The sequence below is a fragment of the Petromyzon marinus genome, chromosome 63, assembly GCF_048934315.1.
Source record: "Petromyzon marinus isolate PM22_M1 ecotype Great Lakes invasive population chromosome 63, UKy_Petmar_22M1.pri1.0, whole genome shotgun sequence".
In the NCBI taxonomy this organism is placed as follows: Eukaryota; Metazoa; Chordata; class Hyperoartia; order Petromyzontiformes; family Petromyzontidae; genus Petromyzon; species Petromyzon marinus.
This window is the reverse complement of record NC_133729.1, coordinates 6,102,837-6,128,127: the sequence shown is the minus strand read 5'-3', so window position 1 is coordinate 6,128,127 and position 25,291 is coordinate 6,102,837. Positions and strand designations below refer to the sequence as shown.

The following is a 25,291-nucleotide window of genomic DNA, read 5'->3' as shown; positions in this document are numbered from 1 at the left end:
CCCTCGCTCCCTCCCTCGCTCCCTCCCTCGCTCGCTCCCTCCCTCGCTCCCTCCCTCCCTCCCTCCCATCTATCCATTCCATTTCCATCATTTTCCTCCCATTCCCCATTCTTCCTCATCGCCACAGAATCAGAACATTGATTCATACCGGAAGAATCCGATGAGCCATGAAGCTCTTTTCCCTCTTCCCGTTAAATCTCTCTCTCTCTCTCTCTCTCTTCCCATCCATTAACATCCTTGCTTCTAATCCCCCCACCCACCCACCCACCCACCAAATACCCGGAGCCGTCGACCTGCGCCGGTGAAACTCAAGCCGCGTTCGCGAAACCGGCGCCAGCGAGCGAGATCCGGAGGCGCCCCTCCTCCGTCACGAGAAGAACTTCTTCAGCAGGTCCTTCTTGTTCACCTTGCCCATGGTGTTCCTGGGCAGCTCGTCCATGAGGATCATCTCCGACGGGATCGTGTAGGCCACCATCCTCTCCCTGCGCGCGCACACGGCAATCGCGATCTTTTTTTACCCATCGTGCGAGGAAATCCGATGACTTGCGGAGGGGAGGCTCTTCTGTCACGGTCGGGGGCATGATCATAACCGACGGTTTTCCAAGACTAAAACTACCAGCGTGTGTCATAACCCAAAACAAATGAAACTAAACAAACAATTATTTTTTTTTTTACACTATTTATTTTACCAGGTAAGGCCCCGCTGAGCCAGGTGGGGTTTTTTTTTATTCGTAAGCGACCTGGCCATCACAAGCGGCCGCCCCCCCAAAAAAAAGTGGCTTAACCACGCGGAAAACGCCCCGCAGCCAAATGCTCTCTAAAAGCACGTCGACTCTGAGATGCGGAGGGGGGGAAAAAAGCAGGGGGACCCGGAGAAAAATCCACGCGACCACGCGGAGACGGGACACGCACACTCCCAATATACTGGCGTATGTACGCTGAACGTCTTTTGCACCGTACGTAGCCCACAGTGCTAATCGGGGGGGGGGGGGTGCTGGGGGGGACGGACGAAGCGCCGGGGTCAATATGCGAAACCACGACCACCTGCGTACCGAGCGAGGTCGATAACATCTCGCTACCACTGCGCCCCTAATAAACGAGACCTGAGCCACGGGCAGCAGCTGACGGTAGGGATGCGATCAATCGGGGGACCGGTGAATTATTTTCAACGGCAAACAAAAATCACGCGGGAATCCGCTGCGCGCCCGGCGATAGTCCGATGGGTAGTAACAATCCTCGACATTTGACACGTAATTTTCGATTTAAAGCTTTCGTGACTGCAAGGATTCATCTCCTTTGGTTCTTTCGGTAAGGTCACGTAGAATGAGAATAAAATAATAAAATAACGCAATAAAAATTCTCACGACGTTTCGGCCACAACGCAAGCGGCCGTCTTCACCTGTCGGGCAGGTCTGTACCTTTCACCTGAAGACGGCCGCTTGCGTTGTGGCCGAAACGTCGTGATAATTTTTATTGTGTTATTTTATTATTTTATTCTCATTCTACGTGACTTTGCCGAAAGAACCGAAGAAGATTTGACACGCATTTAAGCGCTGAACGAGCCCAGGGATTCGCTGCTCGTTGGGATAGCGATTGTGGCTCATGGTATCAACGCTTCCCACAATGCAGTGCGCCAGCAACACAGAATCGAAATCTTGTATCCATGCTGGAGGAATCCGAATGGGCCGTGAAGCTCTTTTTAGCAGATGTCCAGCGATGCAAATGAGTTTATGTAGCCATAAATAATACTTTTTTGATTCTTGAAACGGGGGGTTTGTCTGTCTGTTACTCGACAGCTACTATTGAGTACCTTAGCATATATGCAAAAAAAAAAACACCGGTCATTGGAGGGACATTTTTTTTGGTTATAATTGATGTCTGGACCACCCATGGTGTGAAGTGAAGTCTCCAACTCAGAGCTTAGCAAACAAAGACAAAGTTATCCCCCCCCTCTCTATAGCCTTAACAGACTGTTGGGGCAAGTGCTGTTAGCGAGCACCTATGAAGGCCAGCACGGCACACGAGGAGGTGGGTGGGCCAGCACCACGCCCGTCCGCCTTTGTCTCCCCAGTGGCGATGTTTACGCACCGCACCAGGTTATCATTTGAGGCCGAGTCGACCTAGGGGAGGCCCCAATGGAAGCCGTCACAGCCGGTGACCCACGGCTCACGGAGCCCAGGGTCCATGCCCGCGCTGAGCCCCACTCCGGCCGAGAGCGCCGAGATTCATCCCGCGGGCACAACCACAACCGCCTCCTCGCTGCGGTGCCCGCGAGGTCTCCGGGAAGTGGACGAGGGCGGTGGTGGGTGGATGGGGAGACGACGTTCGGCTTTTGGTAGCGGCGGTGATCGCGAGGCTGCACATTGCGCTGGGGGCGGTGAGCTGTCGTGGCGGGAGGTAGGGGGGGGGCGGTGCGGTGGATAAGAGTCGGGGGCGAGGGGGGGAAGACGCAGCGGAGTGGAAAGGGTCGGGGTTGGTGGTGGTGGGGGGGGTGGTGGTCCCCGTGTCTTACAGGAGAGCGCGGGGTGGCCACGGGCGTTCTGGCAGATGGGCGGCTCGTGACGGGGGAGGGGAGTGGTCGGGTGTTGCTTGGGGGGGGGGGGGGTGGTGTTTGTTTGTTTGTGAGTTGCTTTGCCCTATTTCTTGGGATTTGGGAGTGCGATGACCCCCAGCGATTTGAAGTGACAACGGACAATAGCTGGGCCAGTGGTGGATGGTGGTGGTGGTGGTGGTGGCTACACTGCTGCTGCTGCTGCTGCTGCACGTGGCCTGCCTGTGGATCCAGCCGCGGCCGTACTTCCAATCCGAGGAAGCCACCGGAACTGTGCACTTTAACAACCGCTCGTCGTCGTCGTGTCAAAGTCTGCTGTCCTTCCCACCGCGGTTGGCTACGTGCGGTGGCACGAAAGAAGTTCAGCACAATGCGCACACGCACACGTTCAGACCAGCGGTACGGACACCCGCGCTACGCTTTCCCGACGGACGGAACCGAACACGCGGCGGCGGCGGCGGTGGCGGCGGCGCGGCAAAATCAAGACGGCAACGTCCGCCGGAATCCCTGGTGGGGACCGGCCCGCGGTGCCCCTTCCGCGTGGCGCTGGCTGCCGTGAAACGCGAGCCGAGCCGAGCCGACCGACAGCGCAAGCAAAAAAAAAAACGAAGATGATCGAGTATAAATATGAGGTCATGTTACGGAGCAAATAAATCTAATACGTAAAAGATATTTTTTTTGTTTGTTTTTGTTTTTAAATATCCCGTGAGCGTGTTCAGCGGCGCGTTTTTGAAAAATAAAAAAACACGCGTTTTTGCCGCGACGATTAAAAAACATAACTGGCGGTTAAAATGGCATTTTGGCACCGCAGCGAAAAACCAAAAAAAAATCGCACGGCAAAGTCATTAACGGAGACGCGCCCGGCCGTTCACACGCCCCACCTCTCGCCTCTCCCGTTTGGTTGTCCACAATGCACGACGGTGGTCTCCGTTTGTTTTTTTTTTTGCTTAAATTTTTTACGCCGGCCCTTCCTCTGGCTACCCCCCCCTATCCCCCTATCCCCCTACCCCCCACCACCACTGCAGCAAGGTGATAATTTACATTTTAGCACTACCGCCACCGCCGGCTCGCAAACGCCGCACGTTAATTCGAGGGCGCCGCTACGAGAGAGCGGCGCGCACATCCTCACGGATTTTAAACGTTTCATTAATTATTTAATTTGGGGCCCCCACTTTCGGCGGCCCGCCTCCGCGCGTCACCACTCGCCACCTCAACCGCCCCCCCCCACACCCGCTCCCGCCCGGCCGCCTTTGTCTCCCCAATGCCGATGATTGGGCCGCCACGGTGGCTAGGAGATGTTAACTACCTCGCCTGGTATGCAGGAGGTCGTGGGTACGATCCCGACCCCGACTCCTGCTGCTGCTGTATATTTGGAGTTTGCGTCTCTCTCTCTCCCCACGTGGTGAGATTGTTAACTACCTCGCCTGGTATGCAGGAGGTCGTGGGTACGATCCCGACCTCGACTCCTGCTGCTGCTGTATATTTGGAGTTTGCGGTGTCCCTCTCCCCGTGGTCACGTGGATTTTTTTCCCCCGGGGTCCTCCGCTTTCTTCCCCTCCGCATTTAGAATCAACGTCGGCGCGTTTTGGGAGTATTTAGTTGGCCGCTGCCGTGAATTTCCAGGCGACAATGCTGGGCCATGCCGTCACAGATCCTATCACTTGCGATGGCCAGCCCGCTCTGAAAAAGTGCTTCGTAATAGTTGAGTGGGCCTTACCTGGTGTAGTAAAAAAAAAGTTAACAAAGAGCAAATAAAAATAATTTTAAAAAATGTGTTTACCTGGCCGCTCGGTGGGCCGGCCGATTGGCCGGCCGCCTAACCGGCCAGGCGGGCACGAATCCAGCCAGCGAAACTTGCAGGGCCCGCACAGAGGAGGCGGTGGCTCAGGCTTACCTGGCCCACTCCTTGATCTGCTTGAGGGTGAGCGTCGCTCCCCGCCGCAGCACCACCAGCGCCGTCACTCGCTGGCCCCACAGCGAGTCGGGGGACCCGATCACCGCCACGTCTGTGCGGGGGGGAGTGGGAGGGTGGGTGGGTTGGTGGGTGGGTTGGTGGGTGGGTTGGTGGGTTGGTGGGTGGGTTGGTGGGCTGGTGGGCAGGCGGGTGGGTTGGTGGGTGGGTTGGTGGGTTGGTGGGTGGGTTGGTGGGCTGGTGGGCAGGCGGGTGGGTTGGTGGGTCGGCGGTTGGGTGGGTGTGCAGGTGGGTGGGTGGGTTGGTGGGTGGATGGGTGGGCGGGCGGGTGGGCTGGTGGGCAGGCGGGTCGGCGGTTGGGCGGGTGTGTGGGTGGGTGGTTGGGCGGGCGGGTGGGTGGGTGGGTGGATGGGTGGGTGGATGGGTGGGTGGGCGGGTGTGTGGGTGTGCGGGTGGGTGCGTGGGTGGGTGGGCGGGCGGGTGGGTGGGTGGGTGGGTGGCGCAGGAACACGTGGGGGCAAGTGCTGTCTTTGGCAAAGACCCTACGAAGGAACAGCGGGCACGACGCAAGGGGCGGCTGCTGGGTGGCACGGGTGCCGCCTCAATGCTCGTTGGAACAGGAACTCGATTCATTTGACTTTTTGACCATGGGGAATTTCTCACGCAGTGTTAGGCTGTTGGGGGGGGGGGGCGCAGTGGGGGGGGGGGGCGCAGTGGGGGTGATGCCGGGGAGCTACCAGTGATGTCGGGGTGAGACAGGAGATTCCACTCCACCTCCAGCGCGCTGATCTTGTATCCGCCGCTCTTGATGATGTCGGCCGATGTGCGCCCCAGCAGGCGGAACGCTCCGTCGCGGTACGCGGCCGTGTCGCCTGCACATCGCGGGGGGCAGTGGCGGGGGGGGGCGGGGGGGCCGCACAGAAACAAAGGTAAAGATCCCCCCCCCCCACCACCGCCGCCGTAGCCTACACAGACCGCAGGGGGCAAGTGCTGTTTTCGCGAGCACCTGTGGAGGCCGTCAAGGGAGCGCGACCACCGCGTCTGCCTCCCCGGCGCCGGTGTTAAACGCACCGCACCATGTGCGAACTCATTTCTTTGTCCTGCCAGGTAAGGCCCACTGTAGCGATGCAGCTCGTTTTCAGAGGCAGCCTTGCTGTAACGCATGAAAGCGCGACCAAGAGGCGTCTTGTCATCACGTGGAAACGCATAGCAGCGGGAAATGCTCGCAACGCCCGATGTCTATTCTGCGAATGTGGAGGGGGGAGAAGATACCGGGAGGGCCCGGGGGGAAAAAAAAATCCACGCGACCGCGGAGGGAGACACGCCAACAACGTCCGAGGATGCAGCAGGCGTCACACGCGCGGTGCGTTTGCGCCGATTGTTTGACGCCATAGCGCCGCTGTTTTTCAAGACGCCGTTACTCACCGCAGAGGACCGTAGCGACAAAGACCGAGCGCCCCCACTACGTTTAGCTGGCGCCAAGCTGCGCCACAACGCCCTCCCGCGTGGCCCTTGTGGGAGCCTCGGCACCGATAAAGTTTGCCCGATTTCGTTCGTGTACGTCGTGGGAAGGCGCGCAAAAGGCAACGAAGTGCCTGTAAGCACGCGGACGTCGTGCGAACGGAATCGGAAGGAAAAACTGGAACGGAAAAATTGATTTTTTTTTTTGTTTTGGACGCGAAAAACGGTTTCCGCTCGGCGGAATTGAACGGTGAAGAGATCCTGGCTATTATTTTTAGTAAAAAAAAAAAAACGCTTTCAATTTTTTTTTTGCTTTGTTTTTCATCTCTCGCGTCGCGTTAACGTTTTTCTTTTTAATTAAGGGGAGTAGGTGGGGGGGGTGGGGGAGTGTGGGTAGAGGGGGGGGGGCGGAGGGCTCCAATCGAAATGCAACGCCGCTCGACGCCAACACCGCCACGACTACCTGAAACAAATTAACTCCCTCCACCGCGGCAAAATTTGCGTTAAAATAATAATGATGATGATGGTGGTGGTGGTAGTGACGATGCCCTCGTTAGCGTTGAATCGCGAGGCCGGTGCACTAACGATGCGGGCCTAATTATCGCGGCGGGGACAACGGTTGTTTGTCGCCGGCGTGGGATTGCGCTACATGCGATGTTTTAATTAAAGCGGCGACGGTGACGGGGAACGGGAAAGCGAGGCGTGGCGTGGCGGCGGGGGGGGATGGTCGAGAGGAGACACTGGGATTTTTTTTTCATCGAGTTGCAGATGATTGGTCATAACAGCAGCAGCAGCAGCAGCTGCAGCAGGCTGGCTGGCTGCATAGACGGGCAGCAGGAGGACACTGGACGTCTGGACCGCTCTTCCTTCCGAGGCCCCGCCATCAGCGTGCCCCCCCCGAGCGTACGTAGGTGCACGAGGCGATGTCAAAAATGTTGCGCGTATTACGATTCGTCATTTCGTTGCTTTGGGCTCAGATCGTCGAGTTTGATGCAATGCCATACAGTAAAACCTTGGATTGCGAGCAACTTGGTCTGCGAGTGTTTTGCAAGACGAGCAAATTTTTTTTAAATAAATATTAATTTGATAAACGAGCGCGGGTCTTAGCAATACGAGCAGTAGTACGTGTACACTTTCTACTGCCGAGCGTCACGTGATCACACAACTGATGTAACGAGTGCTTTGGATTACAAAACACGTTTCCGGAACGAATTATGCTCGCAATCCAAGGTTTTACCGCGTATTTATTTTTTGTGACACTCCAACCCCACGCGAGAGTGGAGCCTTGTTCACGGCGACGGTGCTGGATGCGACCTCCACTCAAAACGTCCTGTTCTGGGTTTTGCTGATGAACCAAATCACGCGATTTAAAGATGCGCCGCTTCTGCGACCGTCTGGAACGCTCTTGCCCTTTTCCGATATTAGGAAGCCTCTGGGAGCTGTTAAGTTGCCTAGATTGACAAACTTCATCCTTTAGAACGGCTTCTTGCTGCGTTTCGTTTGTTGTCCTTCCCCCGCACCTCCCATTGGCGCGGTTGGCAACGTACGGAGCGAAAGAAGTTCAACAAAGACGAAGATCCCCCGCGTAGCCTGTAACAGACTGCTGGGGCAAGTGCTGTTAGTGAGCACCTAACGAAGGCCGGCACGGTAACACGAGGGGGGTGGGTGGCCAGCACCACGCCCGGCCGCCTTTGTCTCCCCAGTGGCGATGTTTTACACAGCGCACCAGGTACTCATTTGAGGCTGAGTCGACCTAGGGGAGGCCCACGACCAGTTCAGATAAACGTCACTGATGTTGGCCGGGAATGGAACTCGGCTGGCCAGGTTCGTAGCGCAGCGCGCTAACCACTACACTACCGCCCCCCACTCACTCACACAACAACAACTGCCATTCGCGACTAATTGGCGGTGACGTCACCACGACGCTTGTGCCAGGCTATGTGCACGTTGAGGCCACGTGAAGTGTCGAACGCCCGCTGCCAGGAGGTCACGGGGCAGACCCAGGTGCCACGGGTCGACTGACTGAGATGACTGGCTGATGCACCACCTGTGCCCCCTACTGCGCCAACTTGCTGTGCTTTAGCCACCCAGCGCTCGTTGTGAGCGTCGCTCATCTGACCCCTGTTCTTGTTGGATGGCGACTGCCTCCTCCACAGAGGACAATCTTGACACTGCTGGTACCAGTCATCGGCAAGTAAACTCAGCTCCACGTCCTACTGTACCACATCACTCCATCTCTTCTCCAGCCCGTGCCGCGCCTGTTTAGCCCCCTCTTTATGGACGAACAAAAGCTGTTTCGGCATGCGGTGGCTTGGCATGTGGGCTACATGACCCAGCCAATGCAGCCTTGCCTTTCCGAAGGAGCTCACCGATGGGACTTTGTCCACATCTTTCAAGGATTTGTGAGCTCCTCACACAATCCAGCTTAGTTAAACCCAGGAGTGTAGAGGGCATGACTGTGGCCGAGAAGACCTGAAGCTTCGTGCGGAGCGACAGACCAAGCAGCTTCCACACAGCGTTACGCGACCGATGAAAAGATAATGCCGCTCGACTGATTCGGAGCGAGACCTCTGCTTGTCAAACCGGAGCCGCTCACTCACACACACACACACTCGCTCATACTCTACAGAACAGGGGGAACAACACACTGACTTCACACACTCACACACACACACAAGCACTAACTCACACGCTCACCCACTCACTCACACTCTACAGAACACGGGGAAGAGAGAACGCGCAAACTCCACACACAGGAATACGCCCGAGTCGGGAGTCAAACCCAGGCCCCTGCTCGCTGCGAGGCCACGTGAGCGAGGGCTGCGAACGCACAGCCGACACCGCCGCACCACCTGCCACAACCGCACGTACCCGTCTTGAACCAGCCGTCCGAAGTGAAAGCCTCCTTGGTCTCAAGAGGCCGCCGCCAGTACTCCTTGAAAACCGAGGGGCCCGACACCTGCAACTCTCCCTCCTTGCCCTCGAAGCCCGGCGTCACCTGCGACCGGTGGCAGCGATGATAGCGATGATAGGATACGACATGACACAAAGACGCCCCCCCCCCCCCCCCCCCCCTGGAGACCGTGTGGTCAAGAGGCACGCCCCTGCCCACCTTTGTCTCCCCGTTGCCGATTCCTGCCTCAAAATATTCTGATGGGGTCCCAGGCGGGGTGCTCTCCATCTCCTCCCTCTCCTCCCTCTCCCCCCCCCCCCGCCAAAGACAAAGATCCCCCCTATAGCCTTAACAGACTGTCGGGGGCAAGTGAGCAGCACACGTAAAGGCCGACACGGGCAACACGAGGGAGGTGGGTGGCCAGCACCACGCCCGGTCGCCTTTGCATTTCCCGAGTGCCAAGTGCGTTCCATGCGCACCGCGCCAGGCACTCAGTTGAGGCCGAGTCGACCTAGGGGAGGGCCCCAGGGTCGGCGGCGGTGCATCAGCACAACCGAGAAAAAGCAAACCAGACGTGTCGCGTGCGAGTAGCAACGCTTGCGCCGTTTGTACAAAACAAATGTGTAACAGGCGACGTTTTGGAACAATGGTCCCTTTGTTCACTGCGCGCAAACACGATCAGTCCGTGCCGAGTTTTTTTTTTACACGTTATTTAAAACAACCCTGCAGATGCAGCGGTGGACATTCCACATTCCTATGGTGGGGGTGGAGGGGGGGGTGGGGGGCGAGTGTCACGTTTTGTGATTTAGGCCATGTGGGCAGCCGTGAGATTTTGTGGGAAATTTGTGTGCTGGTCACGGAGAGTGGAAACTCCGACTGAAACTATTTTTTTTTTATTATTACCCAGTAAGGTCCCACTGAGCTGCTAGGCATTTATTTTTCAGAAGCTGCCTGGCCGTCGCAAATGATGGCCCAGCCAAGTGGCTTATCATCATCATCATGATCATCACGTGGACATTTATAGCAGAGAAAAAAGTCTAGACGCGTGATGGTGATTCTAAATGTGGAGGGAAAAACCGAAGGAGACGGGGAAAAAAATCCACGCGAACACGGGGAAAAAGAGAGACGCAGACTCCAAATATACAGCAGCAGCAGCAGGTGTCAGGGTCGGGATGGAAGCCACGCCCTCCTGTACACCAGGCGAGGTAGTTAACATCTCGCCACCATGGATGAGCGAGTGAGTGCATGGTGTGCAAGGGCATGGTGAGTGAGTGAGTGCGTGGTGAGTGAGTGAGTGCATGGTGAGTGAGTGAGTGCATGGTGAGTGAGTGCATGGTGAGTGAGTGCGTGGTGAGTGAGTGCATGGTGAGTGAGTGAGTGCATGGTGAGTGAGTGAGTGAGTGTATGGTGAGTGAGTGAGTGAGTGCGTGGTGAGTGAGTGCATGGTGAGTGAGTGAGTGCATGGTGAGTGAGTGCATGGTGAGTGAGTGCATGGTGAGTGAATGCGTGGTGAGTGCGTGGTGAGTGAGTGCATGGTGAGTGAGTGCGTGGTGAGTGAGTGCATGGTGAGTGAGTGAGTGCGTGGTGAGTGAGTGCGTGGTGAGTGAGTGCGTGGTGAGTGAGTGCGTGGTGAGTGAGTGCATGGTGAGTGAGTGCGTGGTGAGTGAGTGCATGGTGAGTGAGTGCATGGTGAGTGAGTGCATGGTGAGTGAGTGCATGGTGAGTGAGTGAGTGCGTGGTGAGTGAGTGAGTGAGTGCGTGGTGAGTGAGTGCGTGGTGAGTGAGTGCGTGGTGAGTGAGTGCGTGGTGAGTGAGTGCATGGTGAGTGAGTGCGTGGTGAGTGAGTGCATGGTGAGTGAGTGAGTGCGTGGTGAGTGAGTGCGTGGTGAGTGAGTGCGTGGTGAGTGAGTGCATGGTGAGTGAGTGCGTGGTGAGTGAGTGCGTGGTGAGTGAGTGCGTGGTGAGTGAGTGCATGGTGAGTGAGTGCGTGGTGAGTGAGTGCATGGTGAGTGAGTGAGTGCGTGGTGAGTGAGTGCGTGGTGAGTGAGTGCGTGGTGAGTGAGTGCGTGGTGAGTGAGTGCATGGTGAGTGAGTGCGTGGTGAGTGAGTGCATGGTGAGTGAGTGCATGGTGAGTGAGTGCATGGTGAGTGAGTGCATGGTGAGTGAGTGAGTGCGTGGTGAGTGAGTGAGTGCGTGGTGAGTGAGTGCGTGGTGAGTGAGTGCGTGGTGAGTGAGTGCGTGGTGAGTGAGTGCATGGTGAGTGAGTGCGTGGTGAGTGAGTGCATGGTGAGTGAGTGAGTGCGTGGTGAGTGAGTGCATGGTGAGTGAGTGCATGGTGAGTGAGTGCATGGTGAGTGAGTGAGTGCATGGTGAGTGAGTGCGTGGTGAGTGAGTGCATGGTGAGTGAGTGCGTGGTGAGTGAGTGCGTGGTGAGTGAGTGCATGGTGAGTGAGTGCGTGGTGAGCGAGCGAGCGAGCGAGCGGTGAGTTGCTGAGTCACTAACCCTCGTGGACTTGCTGTCTGCCTGGACGATCGCCTTGCACGACTCGCCCCCACTCACCGCCTCCATGACGATCCTCACCTCCACGCCCGGCAGAGGTGACCCCACCGCGCCTACGGCAACAACAACCACAAAGACAAAGGTCCCCCGCCCCCCGTAGAGCCTCGAACAGACCGCAGGGGCAAGAGCTGCTGACGAGTAGCTACCCACGAAGGCCGGCACGCCGCACGAGGAGGTTGGTGGCCAGCACCACGCCCGGCCCGCCCTCTGTCTCCCAACCGGCGGCGTTCACACACCACACCAGGCGCTCATTCGAGGCCGAGTCGACCTAGGGGAGGCCCAGCTTCGGTTATTTTATTTACCAGGTCAGGCCCACCGTAGCTGCGCAGCGCTTTTGTCAGAAGCGACGTGGGCCATCACAAACGACGGCCCGTCGATTCCAAATGAGGAGGGAAAGGCCTGGAAGGGACCCGGGGAAAAAAAAAATCCACGCAACCACCGCGGGGGGGAAAAGGAAGCGGGACGCAAAACTTCTAATTTACAGCGGGCGTCGTCAGGGTCGGGATCGAACCCACGACCTCCCGCGTACCCGGCGAGGCAGTTCACATCTCCGAGCCAGCTGCCGCGGCGAGACGCGCCGAATCCTCACCGGGAATCCTCTCCCCGCGCAGGGGGTTTGAGAGCACCATGCCCAGCTCCGTCATGCCGTAGCGCTCCAGCAGACGGTGCCCCGTGATCTCCTCCCAGCGCTCCAGCACGGGCATGGGGAGCGCCGCAGAGCCCGACACCATGAGGCTGTCACGGCGGGAAGGGGAGAAGGGGGGGAGGGGGGGCGGGGGGGCGTTCACTACCCGTACAAAGACAAAGATCCCCCGTGTAGGCTTAACGGGCTGTTGGGGCGAGTGCTGTCAGCGAGCGCCTAAGAAGGGCGGCACGGCACACGGAGGGGGTGGGTGGCCGGCACCACGCCCCGCCGCCTTTGTCTCCCCAGTGGCGATGTTTTCACATCGCGCCAGGTACTCGTTTGAGGCCGAGTCGACCTAGGGGAGGCCCAGGACCGGTTCAGATAATGGTAAGCGGTGTTTGGCCGCGAGTGGGAATCGAACCCGGGTCGCCAGGTTCGGAGCGCAGCGTAGCGCTAAACCGCTAAGCTACCACTCCCCCGGACACGCATGCACACACAAAGACAAAGATCCCCCGTGTAGCCTTAACAGACTGTTGGGGCAAGTGCTGTTAGCGAGCACCTATGAAGGCCAGAACGGCGCACAAGGGGCGCGCGCACACACGCACGCACACACACACACACACGCACGCACACACACGCACACACACGCACACACACACACACGCACACACGCACACACGCACACACACACACACACGCACACACACACGCACGCACACGCACACACACACACGCGCACACACACGCACCCACGCACACACACACACGCGCACACACACGCACCCACGCACACACACACACACGCACGCACGCACACACACACACACACACGCACGCACGCACACACACACACACACACGCACGCACACACACGCACACACACGCACGCACACACGCACACACACACGCACACGCACACACACACACACACACGCGCACACCCACACACACACACCCACACACACACACGCACCGGATGTGCTCCTTGCACATGCCGCGCACGAAGTCGCGGACGCGCGGCCGCGTGTAGTGCTCGTCGTAGTAGTCGATGAGTCTCGCGTACACCGTGGGCACCGCCATGAACACGTTCACCCGCGGCGACGCCTCGCCGCTCAGCAGGTGCTCCCACACCTGGGGGGGGGGCAGGGGCGTGGGGGGGGGGGGTACGCGGGACAGAGCGACGGCGACGCGTTGGCAGTGGTGATGCACGGGCGGGGCCAACGGCAGCAGCAGCAGCAGCAGCAACTCGACACATTCTGTGTCAGTAAGAAGGCTCGCGGTCATTACCCCTTTACAGTTCTGATGACGTACGTGCAGACGGAACGGAACCGGTGAGTGGGTGAGTGGGTGGGTGGGTGGGTGGATGAGTGAATGGGCGAGTGGGTCAGTGAGTGAGTGGGTGGGTGAGTGGGTGAGCGAGTGGGTGGACGAGTGAGCGGGTGAGCGAGCGGGTGAGCGAGCGGGTGAGCGAGCGGGTGAGTGAGCGGGTGGGTGAGTGAGTGGGTGAGCGAGTGAGCGGGTGAGTGAGCGGGTGAGCGAGCGGGTGAGTGAGCGGGTGGGTGAGTGAATTCACAACTTGACTGGGTCAAGTGAATTCGTGAATGAATAGAGCGGGTGGGCGAGTGAACGGGCAGGAGTGGCGGCTCCTCCTTCCCTGCGACCGCCAACCTGCCGGGGATCGAACTCGGGCAGCATGACGCACGAGGCCCCCACGGCGAGGGGGCACAGCAGCTTGTTGACGATGCCGTGCGTGTGGTGCAGTGGCAGGGTGTGGAGGATGACGTCGTCGCAGCTCCACTCCCACGCCTCCAGCAGGCAGGAGACCTGTCGGCCGTGCACGGGGAACGGACGCGCGCCGGGAGTTTAAAAATGCAAAAAAAAAAAACGCGAAAGCTGCGAAGACGTGTTTTCAATTTGACCGGCTGAGCTCAACGGAAATTGCCCTTCCCCGTCATCCGTCGCGTTGGAGATTCACGGCGGTCGCCCAACGCTCTAAACAGGCGCCGTCGATGCTAAACGTGGGGGAAGCAAAGCGGAGGGCACGGAGAAACATTCACGCAAAAAAACGGGGAGAGAGACAGAGAGACAGAGAGAGAGAGAGACGCAAACTCCAAATATGCATCAGGCGTCAAGGTTCTGCCAGAGCCAGATGGGGGTGAGTATCACACGCTACGCGCCCCGCAATTTCAAGGGCCCCGCGCTAAACGCTTTCACGCCATCAACTCCGGATCAGTGATTCTGCACTTGCTCTACTACCATAGTACTACACCGCCTTCGACTTTTATGAACGACCGGGTGTTTAAGGCTATCGATTTGTCGTAGTATCTGGCTGCATGACAAATGAAAAAAAGGTCCCAATAACTTTAGTATGCAAGTTAAAATGTTTGTCTTTTAATATTTACGTGTTTTTACTTTAACTTTTCCATTCAGGGCCCCCTTAATAGCATCGCGCTGCGGGCCCAGCACCTAGCTTCATCCACCTGCGCGTGGAGATTCCCGTGCGTGCTCAGGACTCCCTTGGGCCTCCCCGTCGTGCCGCTGGTGTACACGACCATCGCCGGCCGCTCTCGCCAGTCGCCGATCCCGGCCGCTCCGCCGTCGCCGCCGATCCCGGTCGCTCCGCCGTCGCCGTCGCCGCCGTACACGTCGCTCCGCCGCACCGTCACGTGCGGCACGCCCATCCCGCGGGCGACCCCCGCGGCCGCCTCCGCGAACTCCTCCGTCGAGAGGACGACGCGGGCGCCGCAGTCGCCCGCCACGTACTCGAGCTCGCGCCGCGGGTGCCGGTGGTAGAGCGGCACGGCCGCGGCGCCGCGTAGCCACGCGGCCCACTGGGCCGCCACGTAGCGAGCGTCGTTGGGGCACAGGAACGCCACCGCCTCCGCCGCCCCTCCGCCGCACGAATTTGTCGCCGCCGGATTCCCTGGGAGGCGGACGGCGAGGGGAGGGGGCGAGAGGGCGGCGGAGAGGGGGGGGGTGAGGCGTGGCGAGGCGATCGTCCAGGCGGACAGCGAGTCCACCGGGGTGAGCGAGTCCACCGCTCGCTCGTTCGCCCCGCGAAGAGACGGCGGTCACCGCGTCGCGCGCTTCCGCGGCCGTCTGGAACGCTCTTCCTTCACGATATGAGGAAGTCTCGTTGGTTGACAAACCGATTTGGTTAAGAACTGCTTCTTGTTGTTGTTGTTGTTGCTTAGTCTGCTGTCCTCACCCACCGCACCTGCGATGAGCGCGGTTGGCTAAAGTATGGCGGTGCGAAAGAATTTCACCACACACGTTGAGGAAAAAGGAAAATACGGAGCAAAGCGCGGGGCGTGGGGGTTGTGGGCACCAGGCGCCTGCGATCCGTGGACAGGAAGACACAGAGAGATCACGACTCACAACTACGACACACAACGACTCACAACTACGACTCACAACATCAACTCACGACTCACAACAACGACTCACGACTCACAACATCGACTCACGACTCACAACAACGACTCACAACATCGACTCACAACGACTCACAACGACACACAACGACACACAACGACTCACAACTCACAACTACGACTCACAACATCAACTCACGACTCACAACATCGACTCACGACTCACAACAACGACTCACAATGACTCACGACTCACACCGACTCACAACGACTCACAACGACTCGCAACGACTCACAACATCAACTCACGACTCACAACATCAACTCACAACTCACAACATCGACTCACAACATCAACTCACGACTCACAACATCGACTCAGGACTCACAACATCAACTCACAACATCGACTCACAATGACTCACGACTCACAACGACACACAACGACTCACAACATCAACTCACGACTCACAACATCAACTCACGACTGACAACATCAACTCACGACTCACAACATCGACTCACGACTCACAACAACGACTCACAACATCGACTCACAACGACACACAACGACTCACAACTCACAACTACGACTCACAACTACGACTCACAACATCAACTCACGACTCACAACATCGACTCACGACTCACAACATCGACTCACGACTCACAACATCGACTCATGACTCACAACATCGACTCACGACTCACAACAACGACTGACAACATCGACTCACAATGACTCACGACTCACAACGACACACAACGACTCACAACTCACAACTACGACTCACAACATCAACTCACGACTCACAACATCAACTCACGACTCACAACATCGACTCACGACTCACAACAACGACTCATGACTCACAACGACTCACAACATCGACTCACAATGACTCACGACTCACAACGACACACAACGACTCACGACTCACAACTACGACTCACAACTACGACTCACAACATCAACTCACGACTCACAACATCAACTCACGACTCACAACATCGACTCACAACATCGACTCACGACTCACAACAACGACTCACAATGACTCACGACTCACACCGACTCACAACATCGACTCACAACATCGACTCACGACTCACAACATCGACTCACAACATCAACTCACCACTCACAACATCAACTTACGACTCACAACATCGACTCACAACATCGACTCACAACACCGACTCACGACTCACAACAACGACCCGCGATGACTCACGTCGACCCCCATCCCCCCCCCCTTACCCCCGTCATCGCCGTCGAGCGCCCGCTGGATGCGCCGGGCGACGCGCCCCGCGGCCCGCAGCAGGGCCCCGTACGTCGCCGTGCCGTGCCGGTCGACGATGGCCAGGCGCTCTCCGAACGCGGAGGCTCGCGACGACACGGGAGACAGGCATCCGGCGGCGGCGGCGGCGGAGGAGGAGGAGGCGGAGGAGGAGGAGGAGGCGGAGGAGGAGGAGGAGGCGGAGGAGGAGGAGGAGGCGGCGCGGGAGGCGGCCGACGGACGGAAGGCCCCGGCGCCGGCGGGAGAGGCGGCGACGCCCGCCGGCAGCGTCCGGCGGGCGAGGACGAGCGCCGATGTCAGCATGACAGGGTCGCGGCGCTGGTGACACGGGGGTGGGGGGGAACGGTGAGACGGGGGTGGGGGGGGGGGCGGGGATCGGCGAGCGCTCCGGTTCGGAACTCGGTTGGCCGGAGGCTCCCCACGGGTGTCTCTCCGACCACGTTGTAACGGGCCGCGCGCGTTCCAGCGTTCCAACGGCGCGCGTTCCCAGAATAACTGCGCGACAGCGAAACCGCGTGGCGAGCGGGGAACGTGGAACAACGTGACAGTCGATCGTCGGTTATCCGGCACCGCGCGATTATCCGGCTGCTTCCAGCATTGTACGGCGGTCTCGGGCCGATCCGGCGAAACCGGCGAAACTGCTCCCCCCACCCCCCCCTCCCCCCCCCCCCCCCCCGAGGCGATCGGCGCCGTGTGCATGATCTCAAGTGTCCAGCATTACATCCGGTACATTATGCACTACGTACGTACAACGTAGACAATGAAAACACCGCAACGTGTTAACACATTTTTCACGACCACTAACCAGGGCTTAATGACAACTGAAAACGTGCACGGTGCGATCCTACTATACACTCGTCGCTAGCCGGAGCGGCGGATCTGAAGGCCGCATCGGTCCGGAGGCCGTCAAGCAGAAGCGGTTGCGTGAATAAGTAACACGGTAAAACCTTGGACTGCGAGCGTAACTCGTTCCGGAAAACGTGTTTGTAATCCAAAGCACTCGTTACATCAGTGTGTGATCACGTGACGCTCGGGGAGACAAAGCGTACTACACGTACGCTGCTCGTATCGCGAGACCCTCGCTCGTTTATCAAACTAAATATTGATTTACAACTTTTTGCTCTTCTTGCAAAACACTCGCAGGCCAAGTTACTCACATTCCAAGGTTTCACTTTGTTTTTTTTTTAAACACGCTTTCATGAAATGTACCGTACTCGTAATGGAAGAACTCCAACACTCCAGGAAGTGGCCCCGAAGCTTGCCGCAACCTAAGAGGACCGTGGTGATTTACAGCCAACGTGAGTTGAGCATGGACAATTAGACCCAAGTCGAAACATAACATGTAAAAAAGATTAGACCTCCTTTGCCAGTACCAAAATGTAATAATAGGGTTTTTTCCCCTTTTTTCTGGCAACAAAACTGAAACCTTTTTTTACAAGGATTCATGTTACTGCATTAAGCACAATACCTGCAGTCAAAATGCAAACAAAAGACATTCTATGATAATATATGCATTTTTCGATTTAAAGCTTTCGTGACTGCAAGGATTCATCTTCTTTGGTTCTTTCGGCAAAGTCACGTAGAATGAGAATAAAATAATAAACTGATAAAATAAAATAACACAATAATATTCTCACGACGTTTCGGTCACAACACAAGCGGCCTTCATCAGGTGAAGGGACGAGACTGTGAAGGCCTTCACCTGATAAAGGACCGCTTATGTTGTGGCCGAAACGTCGTGAGAATTTTATTGTGTTATTTTATCAATGTATTATTTTATTCTCATTCTACGTGACTTCACCGAAAGAACCAAAGAAGAAAAATATATACATTGTCCTTGAAACTGATTGGTCCACACCAAGGGACGGCTTTCTTTTGAGCCTCGACCGCGAGCCCTCATTAGTTTGATAGTGCATTGTCTTTGAGCTGTGTGACGCCTTCTGGCATCCTCTGGTCGAGCACCAATTGGGTCGAGGCTCAAAAGAAAGCCGTCCCTTGGCGTGGACCAATCAGTTTCAAGGACAATGCATCATATATTATCATAGTATGTTTTTTGTTTGCATTTTGACTGCAGGTATTGTGGTTAAGGCAGTAACATGAATCCTTGCAAAAAGGTTTCAGTTTTGTTGCCAGAAAAAAGGGGAAAAACCCTATTATTATATTATTATAAAAAAAGATTGTTTCAAAATATTTGTTTTTCATGATAGAATATAGTATTGTAATCAGTATGACATAAGTATACCAAGTTTTCAGTCGATACCCCTCTGGGAAGTTTGTTAAACTTGAGTTACAATATTTGAGGATACAACAACACTGACAACAGACAGAGCGAGTTAAATAAAAGCGTGTAAAATAATAAGAAAGGGTTTTACCATTTCTGGCAATACAATTACTCTTTTTTTTATACTTTGATACTGGCTATAAAGATCACAAGTGGCTGTGTTAAAACAAGAGCGTAGTAGTGCTACGTACATCACCCCATGACGTAGATTCTTCGAGATTGGAGTGGTAGTGGCGGTACAGTACAATATGACAATATTATATTTGCGTCTCTTTGCATGTTGATTCATGAAAATGTCGTACAATAAACGCATTTAAAACACGAAAAAAAAAACCACACACACAACGCCTAAAAACGTGCCTTACGAGAATGTGCAAAGATAAGCTATTTCAAACGATGACGATGTCGTTATTATCTTAAAGAAGGGAGTGCACGTTTATTGAATCACGCAGCAGACTTTGAGAATGAGAACTTGGACCGATAAGCATTCACAATGTAACCGCGATGTCGCTTTGAACTGCTCTACAACAATAATACCTGGGAGTCAAAGTTCACTTTGACGATTGTTGCTGCTGCTGCTGTTGTTGATGTTTACAGGACTACTGTAAAACCCCCTGAACGACCACCCTGTTAACAACAAATCGCTTAACGATGGACCTCAATGTGAAGTGTATAGTAGTGTAGTATAGTAGTGTAGAGTGTATAGTGTAGTATATAGTAGTGTAGTGTATAGTAGTGTAGTGTATAGTAGTGTAGTATAGTAGAGTGTAGTGTATAGTGTAGTATATAGTAGTGTAGTGTAGAGTGCAGCGTATAGTAGTGTAGTGTATAGTAGTGTAATATAGTAGTGTAGAGTGTAGTGTATAGTGTAGTATATAGTAGTGTAGTGTAGAGTGCAGTGTATAGTAGTGTAGTGTATAGTGTAGTGTATAGTAGTGTAGTGTATAGTGTAGTATAGTAGTGTAGAGTGTAGTGTATAGTAGTGTAGTGTAGAGTGCAGTGTATAGTAGTGTAGTGTATAGTAGTGTAGTGTATAGTGTAGTGTATAGTGTAGTGTAGAGTGTAGTGTAGAGTGTAGTGTATAGTGTAGTATATAGTAGTGTAGTGTAGAGTGCAGTGTATAGTAGTGTAGTGTATAGTGTAGTGTATAGTAGTGTAGTGTATAGTGTAGTGTATAGTGTAGTGTATAGTGTAGTGTATAGTGTAGTATAGTAGTGTAGTATATAGTAGTGTAGAATATAGAAGTGTATAGTAGTGTAATGTATAGTAGTGTAGTGTATAGTAGTGGTGTATAGTAGTGGAGTGTATAGTATGGTAAAACAGTGTAGTGTAACGTAGTGTAGTGTATAGCAGTGTATAGTGTAGTGTATAGTAGTGTAGTGTATAGTAGTGTAGTATACAGTAGTGTAGTTTATAGTGTAATGTATAGTAGTGTAGTATACAGTAGTGTAGTGTATAGTAGTGTAGTGTATTGTATAGTGCAGTGTATAGTGTAGTGTATTGTATAGTAGTGTATAGTGTAGTGTATTGTATAGTAGTGATAGTGTAGTGTATAGTGTAGTGTAGAGTAGTGTATAGTGTAGAGTAGTGTATAGTAGTGTAGAGAAGTGTATAGTAGTGTACAGTGTATAGTGTAGAGTAGTGTATAGTGTAGTGTATAGTGTCGAGTAGTGTATAATGTAGTGTATTGTATAGTAGTGTATAGTGTAGTGTATAGTGTAGTGTATTGTATAGTAATGTATAGTGTAGTGTAGAGTAGTGTATAGTGTAGTGTATAGTGTAGAGTAGTGTCTAGTGTAGTGTATAGCAGTGTAGTGTAGAGTAGTGTATAGTAGTGTATAGTGTAGTGTAAAGTGTAGTGTATAGTGTAGTGTATAGTGTAGTTAATAGTGTAGTGTATTGTATAGTAGTGTATAGTGTGTATAGTGTAGTGTATAGTAGTGTAGTGTATAGTAGTGTATAGTGTAGTGTATTGTATACTAGTGTATAGTGTGTATAGTGTAGTGTATAGTGTAGTGTATAGTAGTATATAGTAATTGTAGTGTATAGTAGTATATAGTAGTTGTAATGTATAGTGTAGTGTATAGTGCAGTGTATAGTAGTATATAGTAGTTGTAGTGTATAGTGTAGTGTATAGTAGTATATAGTAGTTGTAGTGTATAGTGTAATGTATAGTAGTGTAGTGTATAGTAGTGTAGTGTATAGTAGTGTATAGTGTAGTGTATAGTAGTATATAGTAGTTGTAGTGTATAGTGTAGTGTATAGTGTAGTGTATAGTCTATAGTAGTATATAGTAGTTGTAGTGTATAGTGTAGAGTAGTGCCCAATGTGTTCGCTTAACCGACCATTCCCCTGTTAATGGTGGGCTGTTTTAGGTACAGTAAATATAAATTAGTATAGTGGATAATTATCCACGTTTCTTTTAATATTATGTGTTTACAATGTTGTTAGTCTCTTTATGTATTAATACCAATTGTTTAAATATCACAATGTAGTTTTTTGGGGTGATAAAGGGGGTAACTTTCGATGCTATCGGAACAAAATTGACCGTTCACCACGACCAAATCACTTAAACGACCGGTTACATGGCATTAATTTCCACACCTGTCAACCCCTCATCAGTGCCCTTACCTTATTACGGACCAATTCCAGACCTTATGGGTCACCCCGTGCCCCTTATAAATCTCAACGTTCATCCTCCAAAGCCCCATCGCAAGGGAGAATCACAAACAGACGAACATTTGTTGTTGTTGTTACTTTTGTACCCGTATTGAAACGTCTGTAAGCCGTACGGACCCGAAAAACTCAATTCCCCTGTAGAAGTAACACGGGGGGTAATTAGTGTGGGTTGACACGGTTTATGGCTTTTACCATCGTCCCACTTAAATTTTGATTTAAAGCTTTCGTGACTGCAGTAATTCATATTCTTAGCTCTTTCGGTAAAGTCACGTTGAAGGGAAACAATAAAATAATAAAAAATATAAACGGTCGAAACGTCGTGAGAATTTTTTTATTGTTTTATAATATATTTTATTATTTTATTGTTTCCCTTCAACGTGACTTTACCGAAAGAGCTAACATCGTTCCACTGTTCGGATCGACCCACGTGTTCACAACAAACGGGAACACGTGACCAGTGACATTGGGGGTAGCTGTAGGGGGGGTGGGTCACGCAATCGACGACACAGTGCAGCGGTGCCAAAGTTTAATTTATATATTGAAATAATATTTGTTTATTTTTTTTTAGATATAACACAACACGTGTCACGGATGCAGTGTAACCGCGCGCGTGTTGAGATTCCCACCGAAGGCAAAGGTCCCCCGTGTAGCCTTCAACAGACTGCCGGGGCAAGTGCTGTTGGTAGCGAGCGGCACCTATGAAGGCCGGCACGGGTTCAACACACAAAGACCCCCCCGGGTAACCTTCAACAGACTGCTGGGGGCAAGTGCTGTTGGTAGCGAGCGGCACCTACGAAAGCCGGCACGGGTTCAACACGCAAAGATCCCCCCGGGTTGCCTTCAACAGACTGCTGGGGCAAGTGCTGTTAGTAGCGAGCGGCACCTATGAAGGCCGGCACGGGTTCAACACACAAAGACCCCCCCCGGGTAACCTTCAACAGACTGCTGGGGGCAAGTGCTGTTGGTAGCGAGCGGCACCTATGAAGGCCGGCACGGGTTCAACACACAAAGACCCCCCCGGGTAACCTTCAACAGACTGCTGGGGCAAGTGCTGTTGGTAGCGAGCGGTACCTATGAAGGCCGGCACGGGTTCAACACACAAAGATCCCCCCGGGTTGCCTTCAACAGACTGCTGGGGCAAGTGCTGTTGGTAGCGAGCGGTACCTACGAAGGCCGGCACGGGTTCAACACACAAAGACCCCCCCTGTGTAACCTTCAACAGACTGATGGGGCAAGTGCTGTTAGTAGCGAGCAGCACCTACGAAGGCCGGCACGGGTTCAACACACAAAGACCCCCCCGGGTAACCTTCAACAGACTGCTGGGGGCAAGTGCTGTTAGTAGCGAGCAGCACCTACGAAGGCCGGCACGGGTTCAACACACAAAGACCCCCCCGGGTAACCTTCAACAGACTGCTGGGGCAAGTGCTGTTGGTAGCGAGCGGTACCTATGAAGGCCGGCACGGGTTCAACACACAAAGACCCCCCCGGGTAACCTTCAACAGACTGCTGGGGCAAGTGCTGTTCGTAACGAGCAGTACCTATGAAGGGCGGCACGGGTTCAACACACAAAGACCCCCCCGGGTAACCTTCAACAGACTGCTGGGGCAAGTGCTGTTGGTAGCGAGCGGTACCTACGAAGGCCGGCACGGGTTCAACACACAAAGACCCCCCCGGGTAGCCTTCAACAGACTGCTGGGGCAAGTGCTGTTAGTAGCGAGCGGTACCTATGAAGGCCGGCAAAAACCCGTACCACCACGAAGGGGTGTCGATGTGGACGATCCAGCAGCAACCACGCCCGGCCGCCTTTGTCTCCCCGGGTGGCGAAGTACACACACACACCACAGCAGCAGCAGGTCCTCGTGTCGAGGCTGAGTCGACCTAGGGGAGGCCCACGCGCGGTGTTGGCAAGGGCACGCCGCCTCGTGTGCGACTCGGGGTGACGCCCCTCCCCAACTCGGATGTCGTTGTCAGACTTCAGAGGGTTTTAGGGGCCGCCCGTTAATGACGTCACGCGATTTTTGACCCCCCCCCTCGTCACGCGGCGTCACAAAAAGTCAGACCCCCCCCTCAAAAATGACGTCACAAAAAAACATGCTTCAAATCGCTGTAATCTATTGTCATTGTAGTGCGTATTTAATGTGGCGCTGCACTCTGATGTTGTAGGAGAAAACATTTATTAAAAAGTCTATTTAATTAAGTTAGAACGTGTTATCTTTGTTTATTTAAAGTTGCGCAATTTTACGTGACGTCACATTTCTCAACCACCCCCCCTCGTCACAAATGTCTGACCCCCCCCACCCAGGTGCGTGACGTCATTTATGGACGGCCCTTTACCTCCCCCCCACCTCTCTCTCTCTCTCTCTCCCTTCGCCTCCATCTTTGTAAAACTAAACAAAAATTTTATTTTGTGTTTGTTTATACTGCAGGAGGAATCCGATGAGCTATGAAGCTCTTTGTGTGACAGGTGTCCAGCAGGGTTTCTGTTTGTTGTTTTAACCAACTCACTGACTCACCTACTCACTCACCTACTCACTTACCTACTCACTCACTCACCTACTCACTCACCTACTCACTCACCTACTCACTCACCTACTCACTTACCTACTCACTCACCTACTCACTCACTCACCTACTCACTTACCTACTCACCTACTCACTCACTCACCTACTCACTTACCTACTCACTCACCTACTCACTCACTCACCTACTCACTTACCTACTCACTCACCTACTCACTCACTTAACTACTCACTCACCTACTCACTTACCTACTCACTCACCTACTCACTCACTCACCTACTCACTCACCTACTCACTCACCTACTCACTCACCTACTCACTCACCTACTCACTCACTCACCTACTCACTTACCTACTCACTCACCTACTCACTCACTCACCTACTCACTTACCTACTCACTCACCTACTCACTCACTCACCTACTCACTTACCTACTCACTCACCTACTCACTCACTCACCTACTCACTCACCTACTCACTTACCTACTCACTCACCTACTCACTCACTCACCTACTCACTTACCTACTCACTCACCTACTCACTCACTCACCTACTCACTTACCTACTCACTCACCTACTCACTTACCTACTCACTCACCTACTCACTCACTCACCTACTCACTTACCTACTCACTCACCTACTCACTTACCTACTCACTCACCTACTCACTCACTCACCTACTCACTTACCTACTCACTCACCTACTCACTTACCTACTCACTCACCTACTCACTCACTCACCTACTCACTTACCTACTCACTCACCTACTCACTTACCTACTCACTCACCTAATTACTCACTCACCTACTCACTTACCTACTCACTCACCTACTCACTCACTCACCTACTCACTTACCTACTCACTCACCTACTCACTTACCTACTCACTCACCTACTCACTTACCTACTCACTCACCTACTCACTCACTCACCTACTCACTTACCTACTCACTCACCTACTCACTTACCTACTCACTCACCTACTCACTCACTCACCTACTCACTTACCTACTCACTCACCTACTCACCCAATCACTCACCTACTCACTCACCTACTCATCCACTCAATCACCTACTCACTTACCTACTCACTCACCTACTCACTCACCTACTCATTTACCTACTCAC

The 25,291-nt window shown here is 53.8% G+C and overlaps 1 protein-coding gene across 1 annotated transcript; it reads right to left on the bottom strand.

Moving 5' to 3' along the window:
- Nucleotides 1-273: 273 nt before the first annotated feature.
- Nucleotides 274-23,639, bottom strand: LOC116956060 (malonate--CoA ligase ACSF3, mitochondrial-like). The gene is made up of 11 exons (XM_076053909.1): nt 23,363-23,639; nt 16,639-16,996; nt 14,484-14,926; nt 13,672-13,827; nt 12,977-13,134; nt 11,968-12,113; nt 11,322-11,431; nt 8,796-8,922; nt 5,201-5,335; nt 4,446-4,557; nt 274-482 (listed from the first exon to the last, which is right to left on the bottom strand). Exons 2-11 carry the CDS (start codon nt 16,979-16,981, stop codon nt 368-370), a joined length of 1,845 nt encoding a protein of 614 aa, XP_075910024.1. The 5' UTR covers nt 16,982-16,996; nt 23,363-23,639; the 3' UTR covers nt 274-367.
- Nucleotides 23,640-25,291: the final 1,652 nt, after the last annotated feature.

Coding starts and splice junctions, on each gene's coding strand:
- LOC116956060 (XM_076053909.1), bottom strand. CDS start 16,981: ATGCTGACATCGGCGCTCGTCCTCGCCCGCCGGACGCTGCCGGCGGGC. Junction 11,432..11,967: donor GCGCGGGGAGAGGATTCCCG/GTGAGGATTCGG, acceptor TTGTTGCCGTAG/GCGCGGTGGGGTCACCTCTG. Junction 5,336..8,795: donor GGACGGCTGGTTCAAGACGG/GTACGTGCGGTT, acceptor CGCGATGTGCAG/GCGACACGGCCGCGTACCGC.